Source organism: Balaenoptera physalus (assembly GCF_965194825.1).
Source record: "Balaenoptera physalus genome assembly, chromosome: 15".
NCBI lineage: Eukaryota > Metazoa > Chordata > Mammalia > Artiodactyla > Balaenopteridae > Balaenoptera > Balaenoptera physalus.
The window spans coordinates 12,239,392-12,260,005 of record NC_138894.1 but is presented as its reverse complement, the minus strand read 5'-3'; the positions used below and the strand labels follow the sequence as shown (position 1 = coordinate 12,260,005).

Below are 20,614 nucleotides of genomic sequence, written 5' to 3'. Positions count from 1 at the left end.
CCAACCCTGAATGTCCTGTCTGGACAAAGTTGGTGCAGGCCACTGTATCACTTGGTATCACTTTGATGTAAACTGCCTAGATAGACCTCCAAGTCTCAGACACCTTCAAGTTCTTCAGTCTTCAGGATTGCCCCTTCCAAATTCCAGATTAAATGCCTAATCAGCATTTGTCAGGTTCCAGAAGTCTCTCCTGGTTGTTGCTTGTGAAGTCACCAGCCACCTTGGCTTCCTTCTGTGGCTCTTTGCTGGACTGCTGTTTGCAATTTCTCCTCTCCCATCAGTGTGACTCCTTCATTCTGATGAATGGTCAGAAACTTTATGTGCAAATTCTGCTACTCCATATTAGAGAATATACATTCCTTAAGCATCTGGCCGCTGACACTAAGGTATTTGCTTCCTTGAAACTCCTGGTGCTAGGACTAGAGATCCTCTATCATTCTCTCCCAATGTCTCCAGCTCCTCCTTACTTGAACTGAGTCTCAGCCTGGGCCTCAGCCTTACTCAGCTGGTCCTAACAACTGCTCCTACTTCCAGCATGAATCACACCGCTCATGCCCCCACAGTTCTCCCCTGAAACAATGAGGCCATTAGAGGGATGGGGGAGTCAGAGACCACGTTCCCAGTCTTTGCCCAAATTTCCTAGGAAGCAGAGCTTGAGGCAAGAATTAAGAGCTGGTGCTTTATGAGGTACAAACCTAGGGCAGCAAGAGTGAAGAAAAGGAAGTGAAACAGGGAGGGATGGGAAGAAAAGCAAGGCAATCTATTCCCCATTGGCCACTGCCTCACAATGGGCTGAGAATAGAGATGGTAGGTTATTCAGCAAGTGCATCTGCTTGGCTCTGCAAGCATTCTCCAGACAAGAGGGTGTGGAGAAAAGGGAACCCTCTTGCACTGTTGGTGGGAATGTAAATTGATACAGCCACTATGCAGAACAGTATGGAGGTTCCTTAAAAAACTAAAAATAGAACTACCATATGACCCAGCAATCCCATATATACTGGGCATATACCTAGAGAAAACCATAATTCAAAAAGACACATGCACCCCAATGTTCATTGCAGCACTATTTACAATAGCCAGGTCATGGAAGCAACCTAAACGTCCATCGACAGACGAATGGATGAAGATGTGGTACATATATACAATGGAATATTACTCAGCCATAAAAAGGAACGAAATTGGGTCATTTGTAGAGATGTGGATGGATCTAGAGACTGTCATACAGAGTGAAGTAAGTCAGAGAAAAACAAATATCGTATATTAACGCATATATGTGGAACCTAGAAAAATGGTACAGATGAACCAGTTAGCAGGGCAGAAATAGAGACACATTTGTAGAGAACAAATGTATGGACACCAAAGGGGAAAGTGGCAGGGAGGGGTGTTGGTAGTGGGATGAATTGGGAGATTGGGATTGACATATATACACTAATATGTATAAAATAGATAACTAATAAGAACCTGCTGTATAAATAAATAAATAAAATAAAATTTAAAAATTAAAAAAAAAAAAGAATTATCCAGACAGTCTATGTGGAGAAACCACGCCTTGGAGCAGGTGATGGGCAGAGAAGCAGAAGGATTTTATCTGATCAGATCCCTCCCATCTTCCTCGCATTTTCAGGTTGCATCATAGCCAGATCCCACAACCCATCGTGTGGCACATCAAGTCTGGGCGTGGTACCAGGAGCCAGGAACCTGCAGTGTGCAGTTATTTGGCCTGTGGCAAGCAAGGGGAGAGACTGGCCCGCCCAGGCCAATAACTGTCCCACTGCAGGTGGTGCAGTCACAAGGCTGAGTGCGCTTCCAGGCTCTGGCAGCTGAGATGGAGCAAAGAGCTGAGGGTCTGTGCAGAGGCCCAGAGGTAACGTGACCAGGCACAGGACTCATGCCTGATTTATTCCCTTTGCTATTTCAATCCAAGCTCGATTTCCTGTCTCAAGTCTGCCTTCCTCTCTGACTGCCTGAGACCTTTAGTAACTCTCTCTTCTCTTGAATCTCATGTCCCTCAAACCTCCACCTGTTTGCCACCCAAACCCTTTCTTTACTTTTCGGTTTTTCCCTCTTCCATGGTTATTAACGGATTCCCTGTTTACCTCTCTTTACGTCAACTTTCACGTCAAAGTTCATGGCCTTTGATGGCACCGTAGCTTCTTGAGGAAGGCAAGGATGCTTTCCTGGCAGGTTGTTTTGGCAAACACAAAGACAGACTAGAAGGAAACAGTGACTCTCAAATTTAAACTTAGGAACTTTAATAAATTTAGGAAAGCTCAAGGTCAATCCACCCTTAAGAGACAATGGGGACTCACTGGGGACCAATGGGTTTTTAATCCCAAGGGGTTCCAATTCCTCTGTGCTGCTTTGTGACACCAATTTATGCACTTGGGCCAGCTGGTAGTGTCCGTTCAAACGTTGGACCTGTGCAAATAAAAGCAGAGTTATAAAGGAAGTCCAGGTTTTCCAACAGCACACAAATGAGAACCAAGAAAAGCAATGAGGGCCATATTAGTTGCAGGCATTTATTCCTTCTCTACAAGTACAGAGCATACTCTCATACAGCTGTTGATCATCTAAGTACCAGTAAATACTCTAGTGATACTCCTTGCCCCATGGAGCTTAATCTGTGGTGCATGTGTGTTGGAGACACCTAGTAAACAAAATTAATAATCATATGTTAGCAAGCGATAAGTGCTATGGGGGAAAAAAATAGAGTGGTCAGAGAAGGCTTCACAGGGAAGATGAACAAAGGCTGGGAGGAGGTGAGAGAGCAAGCCATGTGGGCATCTGGGGAAGGATATCCAGACAGGGGAACAAGCACAAAGGTTCCGTAGTGGAAGCATGTTCACTTGACTGACAAGTGACAAAGATGCCAGTGTCGCTGCAGCAGAACAAAGGAGGGGAAAGTAGTCAAAGATGAGATCAGAGAGTTAGTGGATGTGGATAATACAGCCTTTTTTTTTTCTGGCTGCACCGCACAGACCCGGGCCATGGCAGTGAAAGCACCGAGTCCTGCCCACTGGACCACCAGGGAATTCCCAGTGATGCAGATTTTGAAGGGCTCTGCGGGCCACTGTAAAGACTTCGGCTTTTTTTCTGAGATAGGGGAGCACTGTGTTGAGACTAGAATATGCAGGGCAAGAGTAGGAGTGAGAGCAGTTAGCAGGCATTTGCAGCGATCCAGACAACAGATGATGGATGCTTAGACAAGTGTAGTAGCAGTGGAGGTGGTGAGACGTGGTCAGATTCTGCATAGATTTTGAGAGTATGGCCAACAGGATTTGGGGAGGAAGTGCATGTGGCTGGTGAGATAAAGAGAAGAATGGTGACTCCAAGGTGTTTGAACAGAGCAAATAGAGGGATGGAGTTGCCATTTACTGAGGTGGGGAAAACTACAGTGGGGGAGGAAAGACATCAAAAGTTCACTTCTGAACATGCTACATCAGCGATATTTATCGAACATCCAAGTAAAGAGGTTGAGGAGACAGCTCAAGGTCAGGGGAGAAGCCTAGGCTAGAGAGATAAATTGGGAGTTGACTAAATTTGGATGGTATTTAGAATATGTAGAATGAACAAGATTACCAAGGAGTAAGTGTTGATTGGAAAAGAAACAAAGTCCAAGGATTGAGCCCTGGGATATTCCAACATTTAGTTCGTTCCCAAATGAGCAGCTTCAGCATCACTTGGGGACTTCTTAGAGATGCAATTTCTCAGGCCCACCTCAGACATCCTGAATAGGGGTGAAGTTCGGCACTATGGTTTCACAAGCTCTCCAGGTGATCCTGACCATGCTATAGTTTGACCACCACTGGTTTACAGGCTAGGGAGAAGAGGAGGAAGAACTACTTAAGGAGACTGAGAAGGAGTGGCCAGTCAAGGAGGAAAACCAGAGTGTTTCCAGGAGGCACTAGTCTGTTTTATCAACTACTGTTCATAGGTAAAGTGAAGAGGACTGAGAACTGCCCATTGATCTGGTAACGAAAGGGAATTTCATGGTGATAGTTAACAAAAGGAAGAAAGGTATTCCCAGGTGTTCCAGATATGTCAACTGGTGGTACCTTTCACACACTATTTTTTGAAAGAAACTGCCCACTCCATACCTCCTGCTGATGGCGGGTGGGGGTGGAGAGGGGGGTGTTGGTTCCCTCCAGCTTGAGCTGGTAGGGCTGTGTTCTCTATCACATGCACCCTCTCCTCCCAGCCCTAGCTGATTAGACCAAAATCAGCCAACCTAGAGATGAATTAGGAGATAAGCATAATTATCTGTATAGCAGAAACCCAGTATAATAGTGGCTTCTACAAAACAGGAGTTTACATCTCTCCCACATTAAAGCCCAAGCTCTGTTCCACCAAAATGTTAGGGGCTCAGTTCCTTCTGTCTTATTGGTTTGCCGTTCCTAGGGTATTAACCTTGTCCACACCATCCGCAATGACTAGCCTGCGTTCCAGCCAGCATGGAGGAGTTTCTTCTTCCCTTTAAGAATCACTTTGCTCTCATGCCCCTTGCAAGAGGTAGGGACGATGAGAGATGCCATTTTTACTCCAGGCAGCCTTAAGCCTAGCTAAAAGTTGGGGATTCTATTAGAGAAAGGACAAACAGACGCTGTGGCTTATACCCAAGCAGGGACAGTTAGGTACTTTGATTTTCTTTCTTGGGAACTTGAGCTGGATAGCAAATTGGCCAGTTTATTGTGGGAAGGAAGGTGAGAACATGCACCAGCCTGAAGATAACCCCACTCCCAGCTGACGTGTCCTAGAGCTCCTTGGGAGTTTGAAAGACTTTCATGTTCCAGGCACCTTAAGGTCAGCGGTACGAACTATTAACTAATAGCTTCTTGGGGGCCGGACTGAGGTGCTTTCCGGGACTGAGATTCTGCTTTTCATTATTTCGAGGTGCAGCATGGAATAAACATCCCTGCTTACTTGAGGTAATCTCTGCCCCCCGACAATGGGTCGTGGAGGCGCAGTACAGGGGAAGCGACGTGGTGGGGTGAACATCCTTGGAACGCGGGCGCCTCCCCTCCGAGGGACCACAGCAGCCAGGGAGGAATCCTGGGTGGGTAGGGGGGCGCCGCCCTCTGCCAGTTACAGTTGCGGGGAGTGAATTTCCCTCTTGAGGCGGGGTTTGGCGCGGCCGAACACGTCCTCCGGGGTCGAAGCCCAGAGTACACACTGAGGAAGGGGCGGCCCCTGGAGCGTCCAGGAAAGAGCTCTCCGAGTGGCCGAGCACTCCTAAAGACCCAGCACGGCCGCGCGCCACCGCAGAGACGCAGGGCCGGGGGCAGAGGCGGCCCCGCGGGGTCCTCTGGGAAGCGTCCTCCGGTGACGCGCGCGCGCCCTGCGGAGGATTCTGGGAGTTGTAGTTCAGTAGCGGTTCGGGCCGGCGCGACTCGGCCCGGCCGGCTCCTAGATGCCTTTGTCGCTGGCTGGGCCTCCACAGTGTTGTTCGCGAGGTCGAGCCTGGGCTCCAGGAGGGCTGAGCGCGTGTCCTTCTGAGTCTGAGTGGCCGGAAGGAGGGCGGTGGAGGGCCCCCGGGTGGAGGACACCGGGCTGCCCAGCTATAGAGTCGCGCGCGTGTTCCCGGGCCTCGGGGTGGACTAGAGCTGTGGACCCCCCGCCCCTAGTGCGTTCGTCGCGCCATTCTCCCACGGTCGTCACTTGCGCCGGCGGGGAGGAAGTCGCCATGGAGCCTAAGGGCAGAGGTGAGAATTTCAGAGGGATGCCGCCTGCTGGAGAGAAAAAAGGAGAAAGGCTGCCCTCTGGCTGGGGCAAGCTCTGGAAGGACAAGCATCACTTCTCTGGGAGAGAGCCCATTCCTACCAGTTGGTCTCACGTTGGGGTTTAAGGGGAGCCCGCTACCTACATTGCCCTGCTGGTCTTTAGGATGACGTATGCCTCTTGCACCCCCAAATCACCAGATCTGACAATTTGGCTTTTGATAATGACTTTCTTTTGTTCTCACAGGAACCTCATAAGGCGGTTATGGAGGAAGGAGACTATCATATTTGACCCATTTGGCAGATGGGGAAAGTGAGGATTCGAGAAGTCACAGGATTTGTTTAGAGTACTTGGATTTTTTTCCCCACAGGCCCATTGCTTTTCTGAGAAAGCCAGTTTTGTATCTGAAAAGCCAGTGTTCAAAAAGAATTTAACTAGTCTTTCATCCTGTGAGCCTGGAATAGAACAGGAGTGACTCACTGAGGCACGGATTGACACACCGAGCCTTTGAGATTATTTTGACTACACTCAGCAGATGAGAAATGGAAATATGTATTTAAGGGTCCAGGATCTCGTAACAGAGTTCTACTGGAGTTTAAGGGCAGAGGCGCATAGGAGGAAACTGAGGCAGCCATGGTCATGACTGTCTTGTATAAGAGATGTTGTGGGATTGTCCCTTGGTTCCCTGTGTTGACTCTTTTTAGGTGACAAGTAGTTGTGTGTGGCAGTTTCTGTGAGTGTACTGCAAGCAAGGGTAATCACTGTGGCTCCTATTTCCACTTGTAGGGTCACTTTCTGAGAATTCAGACCTTCCCCATGCTGGAAACCCAAAAGAAAATGGCCTGACCACTGTGCTGCTGACCCCTGCATCCCAGGTGGGTTTAAATTTCTTCTTTTTTTTTCTGTTCTCAGAACGTGAATATGGTTTCTAGCATTGTTATGGACTTGCTCAGCCGTGGTCCCTAGACCACTGGCTTCATCCTAATAAAATGATGAGCGGTGAACCTGATAGTAAATGCTCCTCACATGGACAGAACTTTCCCTCCTGGCATCACTTCTCTATCCGCTTAGTGCTAGATGCACACTTACAAGCTCTTCAGTGCTGTAATTGGCCTCCTGGCGAGATGCAAAGGAATAAAAGCCAGTTGCCTCTGCCTTGTGAAGTTTACTGAGGAAATAAGATATAGATAAGTAAAATAGTTAAACAGCAAAAAGAAATATATATTTTTTTTTAATAGAGAAATTACTAGTACAGACAAGTCATAAAAGACCTTAGGAGAGGTTTTCCATCCTCTAGAGTATTTGGGGGTAAAATGCTGGGATAAAAGCTGCATTTTGGGAGACAAGAGAGAGTAGGTAGTTGAAAAATAGAATATAGGAATATTCCAAGAGGGAGAACAGCTTTGGCAAAAAGTCTCCAAGTGATGAGAGAGTCAGAGGTCTTCAGGGAGAAGGTGTGTCACTGTGGAGTGAGGTGGAGTGTGATGAGGGAAATGTAGGCGTGTTGTAGCCAGACCACAGGAAAAATCCACACAGGATCTTATTCCAAAGGCAGGTGAGGCCCCATGAAAGTTTTTAGAGGCCCAGCAAGACGAAACATGCTGTGAATGATTGGAGAGATATTAGTCAAGATGCTTCTGTAGGATCTGGCCTAGGATACTGGCAGAATGGCAGACCCCGTGGTAAAGGCATTGGGACTGCCTGTCAACCTCAGACCTGCCTCACAGCATCCAGGTGCTGACAATCCATGCAAAACGCTAGGAAGAAACACCAGTACTGATTCTGATGTGAACTGGTAGATCTCTTTCAGAGGGAAGAGGAGAGAGAGTCAGTAGCATCTGCTGGACAGTGCGTGATTGGTCTCCCCGTGCCCTCAAGCCCCCCACATACTCACCCTGAGCAGCAGCTCCTTAAATGAGTATGATTGCTGAGGTTTTCTCAGAACTAAAGTCTGAAAGGAACTGCTAGGTAGTCTGTTACTGCTGCATTGTTTGTAAAGAAAAGAGACTGTACAAATTGCATGGGTTGTGTTGAGCACTCCTGAGGCATGTGGCCTTAAGGAACCATATCTTAAATAAAAAGGGAAGTGATTTCATAGTTCAAGTATTAGAAAAAGATTTAAATTATTTTGAGCAGGGGATTTTCAAAGTAGGTAGTCCTTTTAACTTTATGTCATGATGTGAATTATTTTACCAGTTGGTTTTGGAGGATATGTATACGTATATACGTGTGTGTGTATACATATATACATGTATATATGTATATACACATATATTCAGGGGCTATGGCAAAAGTGGTGTTTCAAAGAAAGCCATGACTGGTTCATTTGCTAGCATCCCAGGGACTGGTCTGTTTCAATGTGACTCCATTACATTGAAGTTGTATAGGAAAAAATTTTAATAGAGTTAGAACAATTATTAGACATTTGTTTTATCAGCAGTAAACCGATTCAGCTCTAGATTCAAAGGAGCATTACCCACCCTGCTCACTCTCCCTACATTTTAGTAGATGATCTAAACTTTGTGCCTGTCATCTAGGTTAAGGTAAGGTAAAGTAAACACTCCTGTAATGTTTTCAATGTTTGATACACTTCTCTTCCCCTCCCACCTCTGTTACCAGGCACACTTTTATAGAACACCCCATTTAAACTTAATTCTTGTTCAAGTGTTTCACCTTCTTTTAATTCTTTGAAAAATATTCATAGTGTTCCTGCTCTGTGCCAGAGACTAGGGCTGCTTCACTGAGCAAAATTAAACCTGGCCTCTACTCTCTTGGAGGTTAGCGTCTAATGGGACAGACAGACGTTAATCACAAAGTCCCCTTGATGCGTGCATAACCCAAGAGGAGGGAAGGAACATGGTGCTACCACCCAGAGAGTCAGGGAAGGCTTCCCTGAGGAGGTAACCCCTGAGCTGAGATCTGAAGTGTGAGTAGGATTAAGATAGCTGAAAGGATGGGGCAAGGGGAGAACATTCAGGGACAGGAAGCAATGCGTGTAAAGGGGCAGAAGGGAGGGAGTATGACATACATTTCAAGCAGCCAAAGGGCAGTCGGCAACTGGAGCACAGAGAATGCAGGAGGAGAAGTGTATGATGGGTTAGAGAGTAGATGGTGGAGGCGGGTGGGAGAGTGGTCAGACTGACTGGGGAGAAATGGCAAGAACACTTTCGGAACTCTGATAATTTGGGCTTGAAATACTGTTTTACAAATCTATATACTGTGACATGTGTAGCAAACATCTTAATTTTTAGAAAATATATTGGACTGATTTTATTCTCAAAGGAAAACGAGAGAGAAAAATAATTCATATTTCTTGAATCTCTTGTATTCTAAAACCATACCATAAAGAAAATACTTCATTCATAATTATATTTTCTCCACTTTCCCATATCCCATATTGGGAGATATCCCATATCTCCACTTTCCCATATCTCCACTATTGCCAAATAGTAAGGATTTCTGTAGTTCTATAATTTAACTTTTCACCACATAAACTAGTAACTTGGTACCTTCAGATATTACCCTGCAGGTGTTCCTTCGCACTTGCAGGTTACATGCGATTCTGATGCGTGGAGGTAAGGAGCGAGTCTGTGACTCCAAATACACCAGAGAATCTTAGTATTGGAAGGGACGGTAGAGGTTGTTTTGTCTAACCTTCCTGTCCTTCCTGTCTTTCTCCTCTTATGCTGTCTGTTTGAGTCCTTCCCAGAGGCTTCTGGAAGGACGTCCCTTGGTGAGCACTTGATGTGTTCCATTTTTCAGGAGTCGATGATCAGGGATATGGCTGAGGCTGTCACCCAGTGGGGGCAGCTGAACGCTCCTCAAGGAGATGTGCCTGAGAAGCATAGGAATCTGGTCTTGCTGGGTAAGCATCACCCCGGCCCACACCCAGTGTGGGAATTTACCCAGTGTGGTACCTTTTCTTCCTCAGTTCCTAGGAGCTCTGAGGTTCTTAGATTCAAAGATTCTTAATCCCTGTGTAAGGTCTGATGCAGGCAATTTCTTCTTTTTGTTTCTGGATATAAGTTTAAACCTTCTAGAGTTAGAAGTGGACACCTTTATATCGTAATTGCCTAGGTGGTAGCGTCCTTTTTCCCTACTCCCTGACCAAGGATGTTGAGACAAAGTTCTAATAAAAACACCTCTTAATAGATGGGTGCTTATTCTTTTAATAGGGAGAGGTAAAAAGTCATTCAATTATTCTGAACTTAAATAGACCCCATATCAATCTTCCTACCTTCTTCTGAGCGCTTTTGAGGGAGAAATCCAGAACCGACCTTTCTCTCTTTTATACTGACTGTCTTTTCTAACGACCAAGGAGCTAACACTGAGCTCTTTACCAGACTCCTTTTTCTTTCTCCACAAACAGGGCTTCCAATTTCCAAGCCTGATGTAATCTCTCGGTTGGAGTGTGGGGAGGAGCTGGAGAGAGAAGTCTCAAAAGCAACTAGTCCAGGTGAGTGATTTTTGGAAACAGTGAACGTAAAACCCAGATGGTCAGTGGGAAAAACATCTTTGCAATGCTTGTGGAGGAGCCTTTCCAGATTTCGCTAGACCCATGGAAAGGTTGAAGTGAAGTGCCTTTCTCCTGGGCCATACTCCAGGTCTGTGGATGCTGATCTGTTATAGAGTCATAATTTTATTTTTTAGAAAGTCAGTACTTTCCACCCTTTCAAACCAATTCTTTTTCCCAAATAAGGTGAAATAAAATCAACATTTTAATGTTTGTTAATAATTTGTTTGGGTGCAAGGCTCTAAACAGGTTTTTTCATATATGTTATTTTATCTCTGCAGGATAACGTGACTTTTTGTCTCCGAACAATGACTATAAATTGATCTCTGAGTCGTCCCTTGCCTTCTTCTCTAAGTGGAGGTAGCATAGCATAGTGGTTAAGAGTGCAGACTTTGGAACCACTCTTCCTGGGTTCAAAGCCAATATGAACTACTTACTAGCTCTGTGAGCTTTAACAGATTAATTATTCTTTCTGTGACTCAAATTCCCCAACTGTAAAATGCGGGTAATGGTAGCACTTAACTCATAGGGTTGTTGTGAGGATCAAATGAAATAACCCAAGGGAATGCTTAGAACAGTACCTGGCTATATGCTAAGCAAATGATAGCTAATGATTAAGTCCTGCTAACTTTTCTTTTGAAAGATGTCATGGATTTGAGCCTATCACTTCTGTCAAACTGGATACTGCAGTAGACTACCAGCTAATTATACTTTCTTTAGCTTTTAATTATACTTTCTTATCCTTGTCTAATTAGGCAGCATAATACTGCCAGATTTCCCACAGTGAGTTGTTTACTCTGCCAGTTCTGTATTCCTCTACCTGCCTTCAAGACCTACCTGCCTAGTCATTTTATCTTCTCTGTTCAACTCGAACCCTTAACACGAGACAGGCAAGTCTCTGACTATCCTCCGCTAACCATGTGTTTTCTGCAAATGTTTGGGGCTTCAATTCTTCCACTCCCCTTAGCTAAAAGTCCATTTTCCTTTAAGCTGTTTCTACCTATTTATCCTTAAAATCCTAGCCACTTCCTTGATTATGATACGTCATTGAGAATGTTATATTGTATTGATTTATTTCATGTAGAGTCATGGTTGGAATGGATATTAATGACCATTTAAGCCTAGAATATTTAAACATTTCTAGCAGTGCAGGGTTTTCCCCCAAACTCTTCCTAAGAAGCCTGGAATCTGGGGGGCAGGTGTCCTGACAGGTTGGGGACCAATCTGAGCATGTGGGAATTTGACCTTCCCCTCCCCACACACTACTTATTTTTTTGTAAAGGTTGGTTCTGTTTTGCTGTTTCCAATTTGTTCGGTGTGGCACGATCAGAGATGATCAGTTGCTTTTTAATTACTAATTGAATTTGTAGATCTGGACTACCTTGAATGCTAGCTTCTAGGATTTGTGTCTCACCTTGAGACAGTGGAACCAACAGAGATTTTTGTGTAAGAGGTAGGCTTTTAAAAGGTTAGTCTGCTAGCAGTGATTGGGACATATTGGAACAAGAAAAGATTGGTGGTAAGATCAGCTAATGATGGACATTCTCAGGGCATGATGCTCTGGTGAGGTGGTGACAGTGGGCAATGCATGGGAGACCATGTTTTTCAGATCCCAGTCCAGTCTCCACCAGACCCTGTTTCTTATTTGCTATTTTCCCCATCACCTCTGTTTAGTCTTGTTCTGTTATTCTTTCTCATTTCCTCCCCTGCTGGATACAGGAATGTTGAGCACTGCTTTGCCCAGTCATCTTTCTTTTCTCATGCTCTCTCAAGGTTGCAGGACTATTTTTGAGAACTTACAAGTTCCTCTGTCCCCTGTAAGCATTTTTTGTTTGTTTTGTTATTTTCCTACCACAGCAATTATTTTTCTCTCAGTGTAGGAAATGATACATTGTATTTTTGTTTCTTTGAGACTGGGATACAGGACCGGAATACAAGGAGCTAACTCCAGAGCAGGACATTTCTGAAGAAGAATCAGCCCCTGTTAACACCGGGGTGTTAATAGAGAGATTTCCAAAGGAAAGTTCCAGTGAATGTGAGGATTCTTTAGAGAGTCAGCAGGAAAACCATGAGAAACATTTAATACAAGAGGTTGTCCCTCAGAAGAAACCTTCTGGGGAGAGAAGTTACCAATGTGATGGATTTGGAAGAAGTTTTAGTCGGAGGACATTACTTGTTCAGCAGCAAGGAGAGCGACGGCACAATTGTGATTCACTTAAAAGGAACTTGAAACAAAATTCAGATCTAATGAAACATGAGAAAATTTGTGCAGAAAAGAAGCCTTGGAAGTGTAATGAGTGTGAAAAGGCCTTTAGTTACTACTCAGCTTTTGTCTTACATCAGAGAATTCACACAGGAGAAAAACCCTACGAATGTAATGAATGTGGTAAAGCCTTTAGTCAGAGTATACACCTTACTCTACACCAGAGAATTCATACGGGAGAGAAACCTTACAAATGTCACGAATGTGGGAAAGCCTTCAGTCACCGCTCAGCCCTTATTCGGCATCATATAATCCATACTGGGGAGAAACCCTATGAATGCAATGCATGTGGGAAGGCCTTTAATCAGAGTTCATACCTCACTCAACATCAGCGAATTCATACTGGAGAGAAACCTTATGAGTGTAATGAATGTGGGAAGGCCTTCAGCCAAAGCACATTCCTTACCCAGCATCAGGTCATTCACACTGGAGAAAAACCCTATAAGTGTAATGAATGCAGGAAAGCTTTTAGTGATCGTTCAGGCCTTATTCAGCACCAGAGAACTCATACTGGGGAGAGGCCTTATGAGTGTAATGAATGTGGGAAAGCCTTTGGCTACTGTTCAGCCCTGACTCAACACCAGAGAACTCACACTGGGGAGAAACCCTACAAATGCAATGATTGTGCCAAAGCCTTCAGTGACCGCTCAGCCCTTATTCGTCATCAGAGAACACACACTGGAGAGAAACCTTACAAGTGTAAGGATTGTGGAAAAGCTTTCAGCCAGAGCTCATCTCTTACAAAGCATCAGAAAACTCACACTGGAGAAAAACCTTATAAGTGTAAGGAATGTGGAAAAGCTTTCAGCCAGAGTTCATCCCTTTCTCAACATCAGAAAACTCATTCTGGAGGGAAAACCAAGGAATATGGAAAAGCCTTTAGTAAGCATTCAGCCTTTGGCCAGCAAAAGAGAATTCATACTGGATAAAGGTCATGTACATGTAGTATATTCAGAACACATTTATTGAACAATTACTATACATGCTGTGAGGGCTACAAAGGAATTTAAGACTGTGTTACAAAAAAAGATTTAATTGAGAAGTCATTGTTGATATGGGACATAGCTTATTTAGAGTATGAAAGAAGGGTTTTACATTTTTTAAAGTAACAGAGGACGTTGTGTATTTCCCTGGAGAGAGGGGAAAATTATTTCCAACACCCTAATGTGTGTGTAAGCTACCAAATCCTTGCAAGAGAAATAGGGTGTGCCATGATGGAAAGAGGCCATCTTGGCTGGGGTAGGTGGTCTCATAATGCTAAGGAGATGAAGTTTTGAAGGGATAAATGGTCCTTTTAGGCAAGTTGCAAGGGTGGAAATAAGAGGTTGGCAATTCACAGTGAACCTGTACAGGGTTGAGAGTGGTGGTGGAAGGGACGTTGTCTGTGGTCTTAAATACCAGAGCACTTAGGAGGTGGATAATAAGAATAGACAAAAAGAGCTGGGGGATGAACTCAGGAAATGTTGATTGAGATAACTACTCAAATGAGTACCAAGAACCAGGAAAAATATCAGTCAGGCTTGTTAGTTGGTCACAAAGTTTCCACCTTGAAGCCAAGGAATGTTGGCCTGGCAAGTCCACTTCTGCACTTTTGGTCTTTTAGACCATGTTCATTGAGAAGTTACCTACTAAGAATCACATTAACTCCAAGGGTCAAGACTGACAACCTAGAAAGGGAGACTACAGAAGGGACCTCTGATGCTTTCAACCTGTTTTAAGCTGAGTTACCTGAGAATGTGCATATTTATAAAAATTTTCCTCAGTTGTATGTAGTTTGTACCCTAGGCTTTTTCATACCATCGTTTAATTTAGCTGTAGACCTGAACTGACGCTGCATATTAGGTTGTAAACAACTTGAAAACACTAGAAATCCTTACCTTTCATCATTTTACTCTTGAATAGAGGCGGGTGACATCTTTATATTTGGTTTTTTTCACTGAAACTTTGAAGATTATTTTTGCAAACATTTTGAGTACTGTGTTTTTAGTGGTTACAAGTTTGACTGTGATGTCTTAGTGTGCATTTCTTTCAGTTTATCCTGCTTTCTGTGCTTCTTGAGGCTGTAGGTGTGTGTCTTTTGCCAGATTTGGGGGATTCTCAGCCACCATTTCTTTGAATACATTTTCAGCCCCCACCCCCACCCTTCTAACAAATGTTAGATCTTTAGTCTCACAGGTTCCTGAGACTCTGTTTACTTAACTCTTTGGTACGTTTTTATCTTAGTCTGCATGGGTTGCCCTAGCAAAGTGCCATAGCCTGGGTGACTCAAACAACAGAGATTAATTTCTCACAGTTTTGGAGGCTGGAAGTCCAAGATCAATGTGTTGGCCTTGGTCTCTGATGAGGGCTCTCTTCCTGGCTTGCAGGTGGCTGCCTTCTTGCTGTGTCCTTACATGGCCTTTTCTTGGTGCTTGAGCATGGAAAGAGAGAAAGCGCTTGCTGTCTTCCTCTTGTAAAACCACCAGTCCTATCCGCTTAGGAATCCAGCCTTATGACCTCATGTAGCCTTAATTTACTCTGAAAAACCCTTTCTCCAAATACAGTCTCATTGGAAGTTAGCACTTCAACATATGAATTTTGGTGGGATACAATTCAGTCCATAGCATTTCAGTCCCTGGCCCCCAAATTCATGTTCTCACGTGCAAAATACATCCACTCCCTCCCAACAACCTCCAAAGTCTTAACTTATTGCAGCATCAACTCTAAAGTCAAGTTCAAAGTCTCGTCTAAATATCACATAAATGAGATATGGGTGAGACTTGAAGTATCATTCATCCTGAGGCAAAATTCATGTCCAGCTGTGAACCTGTGACACCAGATAGGTGATGTGCTTCCAAAATTCGATTGTGGGACAGCATAAGGTAGACGTTCTCACTCCAAAAGGGAGAAGTAGGAAAGAAGGAAGGGGTGATGGATCCCAAGCAAGCCCAAAACCTAGCAAAGCAAACTCCATGAGATCTTCAGGTGAGGATAAACCTCTCTAGCTTTGTGTCCCACCTTCCAGACCTGCTAGTGCAGCCATCCTGCTGCCAAGCTCTGCTGGGCAGCCCTTCCTCCGAACTGTGGCTGGAGGCTGTCTGGCCTGTTGAAACCAAGGTGATGTCCCCACCCTTTGAAGCTGAGGAGGCAGCCTCAAGATCTCTGAGTCGACTTCAGAGTCATTCTTCCCTTTCTTGAAGCATGGCGCACATTTGCAGCTGAATAAGCTCTATTGTCTGGCCCTATAGTATCTAAGAAGTCCAGCAGCCTTCCTTCATTTGTCTGGTTTTTCTATCCCCTTTAATCCCAGCTGGCTGTGTTTCTGCTGGTATAGTCCCATTTCTGTCCCTGGCTTCTGCTGAGATGGCTGATTAAATCTATGAGTCACACCCATGATCTCTTTATCAAATGGTTGCTCAGCCTCGCCCTTAGTGTTCTCTTCAGAACAAGTTTTCTCGTGTTTTGCAACATGGATAGAATTTACCAAACCTCCAAGTTCTAGTTCCTTTTGGGTTAACAATTCCTTTTTCATTCATCTCTCTCCTCTCGAATTTTTTTTTTCTTGGCTGGGTTGGGTCTTTGTTGCTGTGCACAGGCTTTCTCTAGTTGTGGCGAGTGGGGGCATTCTTCGTTGAGGTGCACAGGCTACTCATTGCGGTGGCTTCTCTTGTTGCTGAACGTGGGCTCTAGACACGTGGGCTTCAGTAGTTGTGGCGCACGGGCTCAGTAGTTGTGGCACACAGGCCTAGTTGCTCTGCAGCATGTGGGATCTTCCTGGACCAGGGCTCAAACCAGTATCCCCTGCACTGGCAGGCGGATTCTTAACCACTGTGCCATAAGGGAAGTCCCTCTCCTCTCGAATTTTGCTCTAATCAGTAAGGAGGACCCAAGCTGTGCCTTCAATACTTTGCTTGGAAATCTCCTCTGTTGAACATCCAGTTTCATTGCTCACACGTTCTACATTCCACAGAACATTGGAACACAGTGCAGTGAAGTTCTTTGCCACTTTACAACAAGGATTGCCTTTCTTCCCGTTTCCAACGATGTGTTCCTCATTTCTGAGGTCTGAGACCTCACCAGAATGGCCTTTAATACCCATATTTCTAGGAGGCACCTCAAAACTCTTCCAGCCTCTATCCATAACCCAGTTCCAAAGCTACTTCCACATTCTTAGGTATTTGTTAGAGCAGCATCCCTCTTCTAGGTACCAAAACCTGTCTTAATCTGTTTGGGTTCCAAAACAAAATACAGGCAGACCTCGTTTTATTGTGTTTCATTTTATTGCGCTTTGCAGGTATTGTGGGATTGTTTCTTTTTGTTTTACAAATTTAAGGTTTGTGGCAACCCACAGTTGAGCAACTCTATTGGCGCCATTTTTCCAGCAGCATTTGCTCAGTTCGTGTCTCTGTGTCATATTTTGGTAATTCTCTCAATATTTCAAACTTTTTCATTATTATTATATGTGTTATGGTGATCTGTGAACAGTGGTCTTTGATGTTACTAGTATGACTCGCTGAAAGTTAACATCTTTTAGCTATAAAGTATTTTTAAATCAAGGTACATACTTGTTTTTTAGACATAATACCATTGCACACTCGATAGACTACAGTATAAAGATAACTTTTATATGCACTGGGAAACCAAAAACAGTATGTGACTCACTGTTGCGATATTCACTTTATTGTGGCTTTCTGGAACTGAACCCACAATATCTCTGAGGTGTGCCTGTACCATAGGCTGGGTGGCTCAAACAACAGAGATTTAATTCTCACAGCTCTGGAGCTGGGAAGGCCAAGATGATTTGGTTTCAAGGGGCCAGCTGATTTGGTTTCTGGTAGGAGCTCTCTTCCTGGCTTGCAGGTGGCCACCTTCCTGCTGTGTTCTTACGGCCTTCCCTCAGTGCATGGGTGTGGAGAGAGAGAATTCTTTCTCCCTTTTCTTAGAAGTCTACCAGTCTTATCACATTAAGACCCCATACTTATAACCTCATTTAACCTAATTACCTTCTAAAAACCCCATCTCTAAATACAGTCATATTGGGGGTTAGGGCTTCAACATATAAATTTGGGGGACACAGTTCAGTCCATAGCAATTTTCTCTTTGTTGTTCAGATTGGGTATTTTCTGTTGTTCTGTCTTCAAGTTCACTGGTTCCTCTGTCCCTTCCAGTCTACTGTTTGAGCCCATTATTGGGTTTTACGTCAGTTATTGTATTTTTCACTTGCATTTGATTCTCTATTCTATTTCTCTGCTGAGACTTCTATTTTTTAAATTTGTGTCAAGTGTGTTTGTAATTGCTCACCGAGGCATTGTTATAATGACTGTTTTAAAATCCTTGTCAGGTAATTTGCACATCTGTGCCATGTCAGTGTTGGCATCTGTGGATCATCTCACTCAGGTTGAGATTTTCCTGGTTCTTTGTGTGATGAGTGATTTTCCATTGAAATCTGGACATTTTGAGTATTATGAGGCTCTGACTCTGTTTGGAGCTTCTGTCTGGGCAGTCTTCCTCTGACACTGCTCTGGTGGAAAGGGTTGGGGGGACACTGCCTTATGAGTATACGTTGGTGTTGGAAGTCCCGGCCCATCATTGGCCTCTGTTGACACGTGGGACAGGGATCCTCAGTACTGCTGGGCTGGGGGTGGGGAGGAGTTCCAGCTCCCCACGTGGCCTCCACTGACACCACACCAGTAAGGAAGGAGAGAGACGTCTTGTCCCTGGGTAGGGTTGGAAGCGTAGTCTCCCCAGAGGGTCCCTGGTGACACTGCTGGGGTGGGATGGGGGAGGGGTTGGCTTTGACAATCCTGTCCCTCACTTGACCTTCTCTGACACCACTCAGGGTGGGGATGGGGCATTGAGGAGCCTCATTACAGCCTGTGAGGGTGGATGTGTAGGCTCCCCACTTGGCCTTTGTTGGTTGTTGATAAGACCACAGTGTTTTTCCATGGTCTCTGGCCGGAGTAGGGTGGTTCTTGTCTAAAAGTTTTCTGTCTTGCTAAGCTGCTCTTCTCCTAGTCCTTTGACTAGAAAGAGCAGACTTTTCTTGGGCTTTTTTTTTTTTTGGTCTGTGCTTGTTGGTGTTTCTGGATTGCCTGCTTCTTCAGAACCCAGTCTGGGACAAATGAAGCAAAAAGAAAACCCAAGGAGCCCTGTGTTGTTCTTCGGGTCCAGAGGTCCCCAGCCTGTCTGTATTCTCTCCACCTTTCAGAATCTTATGTTGTTTTCTATAGAACGTCCAGGGGTTTTAGCTATACTTAGAGAAATAGGGGAAATCACCACTCCATCTTTCCCATGACATCCTCCATCTGACACTGAAATGGCAGGTCAAGTTGCATCAAAGGTTTGTAGCTTACACCGGGCATTTGTAACCAAGTAAGGACCAAGAGGAATGCTCACTTGTTCCCCAAAGATACATTGCCTAGTTGGAAGGTAGAAACTATCAGGCTGCAAGTGTCATCTAGCTTTGAGGGAACTATAGTTTTTAAGTTGAGGAAATACCAGCATTTAATTATAGTTTACAAATTCAAGAAGGAAGGATAAATATGACTAAGAATATAAACTATGAGGTTAAACATTTTTATTTGTATCTTTGCTCCAAGAACATGTGAGAACCACTGGAGAATTAGATTCAGAATTTTGTGTTTTTTCCCTATTATGTATTATCTATGTGTGGATATCACAGAGAACCAACAAAATAAAGAAGGAAAATAATTGGGATTTGGGACAAATCACGTCATCCTTTTAAATCTGTTTCCTCATTTATACATATTTTAAAATGTCATACCTCCTTGAGAGTGGCTAGGTTAGGTAGATAATGGGTGCAGAGTGATTTGTAAGCTATCAAGTGCTGTATGACTATTAGGTATTGGTATAGCTGTTTATATGACCTGTCCATCATGTAAGCTTTATGGTGGTGTAGCCCAATAAAATGATGAATATAACATGTGTCTTTTAATCTTTTATTTAAAAAAAGTTTTTTTTTTAATGAACAGTAGTAAAATCTGCATCTTTTGAGATGATTGTATGGTTTTCTCTAATCTGTTAATGTGGTAAATTACATTGATAAATTTTCTAATGTTAAAGAACACTTGCATTCCTGGGATTTACGCAACTTAATGATTTTCCCTACACTTGGAAGAGTTTGTGCTCCTTGAATGTTTAGTTACATTCACCTGTTAAACTGGGATTATTGTTGTATAGTGTGTCTTTTGACTGGTTTTAGGGGATATTCAGTTTTTCTATCTCTTCTTGAATTTTTTTAAGTTAGGCTTTTCTAAAAGTTTATCTTTTTTGCCATTAAGTTGTTCAAATATTTTTATTTTATTTAAAATCCCTGTTTTATCTGTAGTTATGGTCTCTTTTTCATTCCTGGAATTGCTTATTTGTATCCTCTCCTTTTCTCTTGATTGTGTTTCCAGAGGTTTGTCAGTTTTACTACTCCAATAAAAAAACCTGGCTTTTGGGCATTTTATGAAATCAACTTTATTAAAGTATACTTTTAGATAAATAAATTCACCCATTTAAAGTGTCCAATGAGTTTGATAAATATAATACCTGTTTAAGCACCAAAATTGTGTGTGTGTGTTTACAGTATGGTTCTTCCTTCTCTCTTTCCTCCTTTAATCTCATTGACCAAACTAAAAAAACCCAACTATTAGTTTCATTGATTTTTTTTCTATTGTTTATCTATTCTCTATTTTATTTATTTCTGCTCTAATCTTTATTAGTTTCTTCCTTCTGCTAACTTTAGTCTTAGTTCTTTTTTTTTAAAGATTTTTCTGATGTGGACCATTCTTAAAGTCTTTATTGAATTTGTTACAATATTGCTTCTGTTTTATGTTTTGGTGTTTTTTTTGTTTTTGTTTTTGTGGTTTTCCTTTTTGGCCGCAAGGCATGTGGGATCTTAGCTCTCCGACCAGGGATCGAACCCACACCCCCTGCCTTGGAAGGTGAAGTCTTAACCACTGGACCACCAGGGAAGTCCCTAGTTTGTTCTTCTTTTACTGCTTCCTTGAGGTATAAAGTTAGGTTGTTGATTTGAGTTATTTTTTAGTGTAGGCATCTACTACTATAAACTTCCCTTTTAGTACTGCTTTTGCTGCAAACCGTAAGTTTTAGTATGTTGTGTTTTCATTTTCATTTGT

The 20,614-nt window shown here is 43.6% G+C and overlaps 1 protein-coding gene across 2 annotated transcripts; it reads left to right on the top strand.

Annotated features, from left to right (window-relative positions):
- The first annotated feature begins 5,384 nt into the window (after positions 1–5,384).
- Positions 5,385–19,411, top strand: ZNF892 (zinc finger protein 892). 2 transcript variants are annotated; one of them, XM_082427217.1, is made up of 5 exons: positions 5,385–5,699; positions 6,502–6,590; positions 9,478–9,580; positions 10,085–10,171; positions 12,153–19,411. In XM_082427217.1, the coding sequence occupies exons 1-5, from the start codon at positions 5,408–5,410 to the stop codon at positions 13,418–13,420; spliced, it is 1,839 nt and encodes a 612-aa protein (XP_082283343.1). In that variant the 5' UTR covers positions 5,385–5,407; the 3' UTR covers positions 13,421–19,411. The 2 variants fall into 2 exon arrangements, with proteins under 2 accessions (XP_082283343.1, XP_082283342.1); XM_082427216.1 differs by having other exon boundaries at positions 12,141–19,411.
- Positions 19,412–20,614: the final 1,203 nt, after the last annotated feature.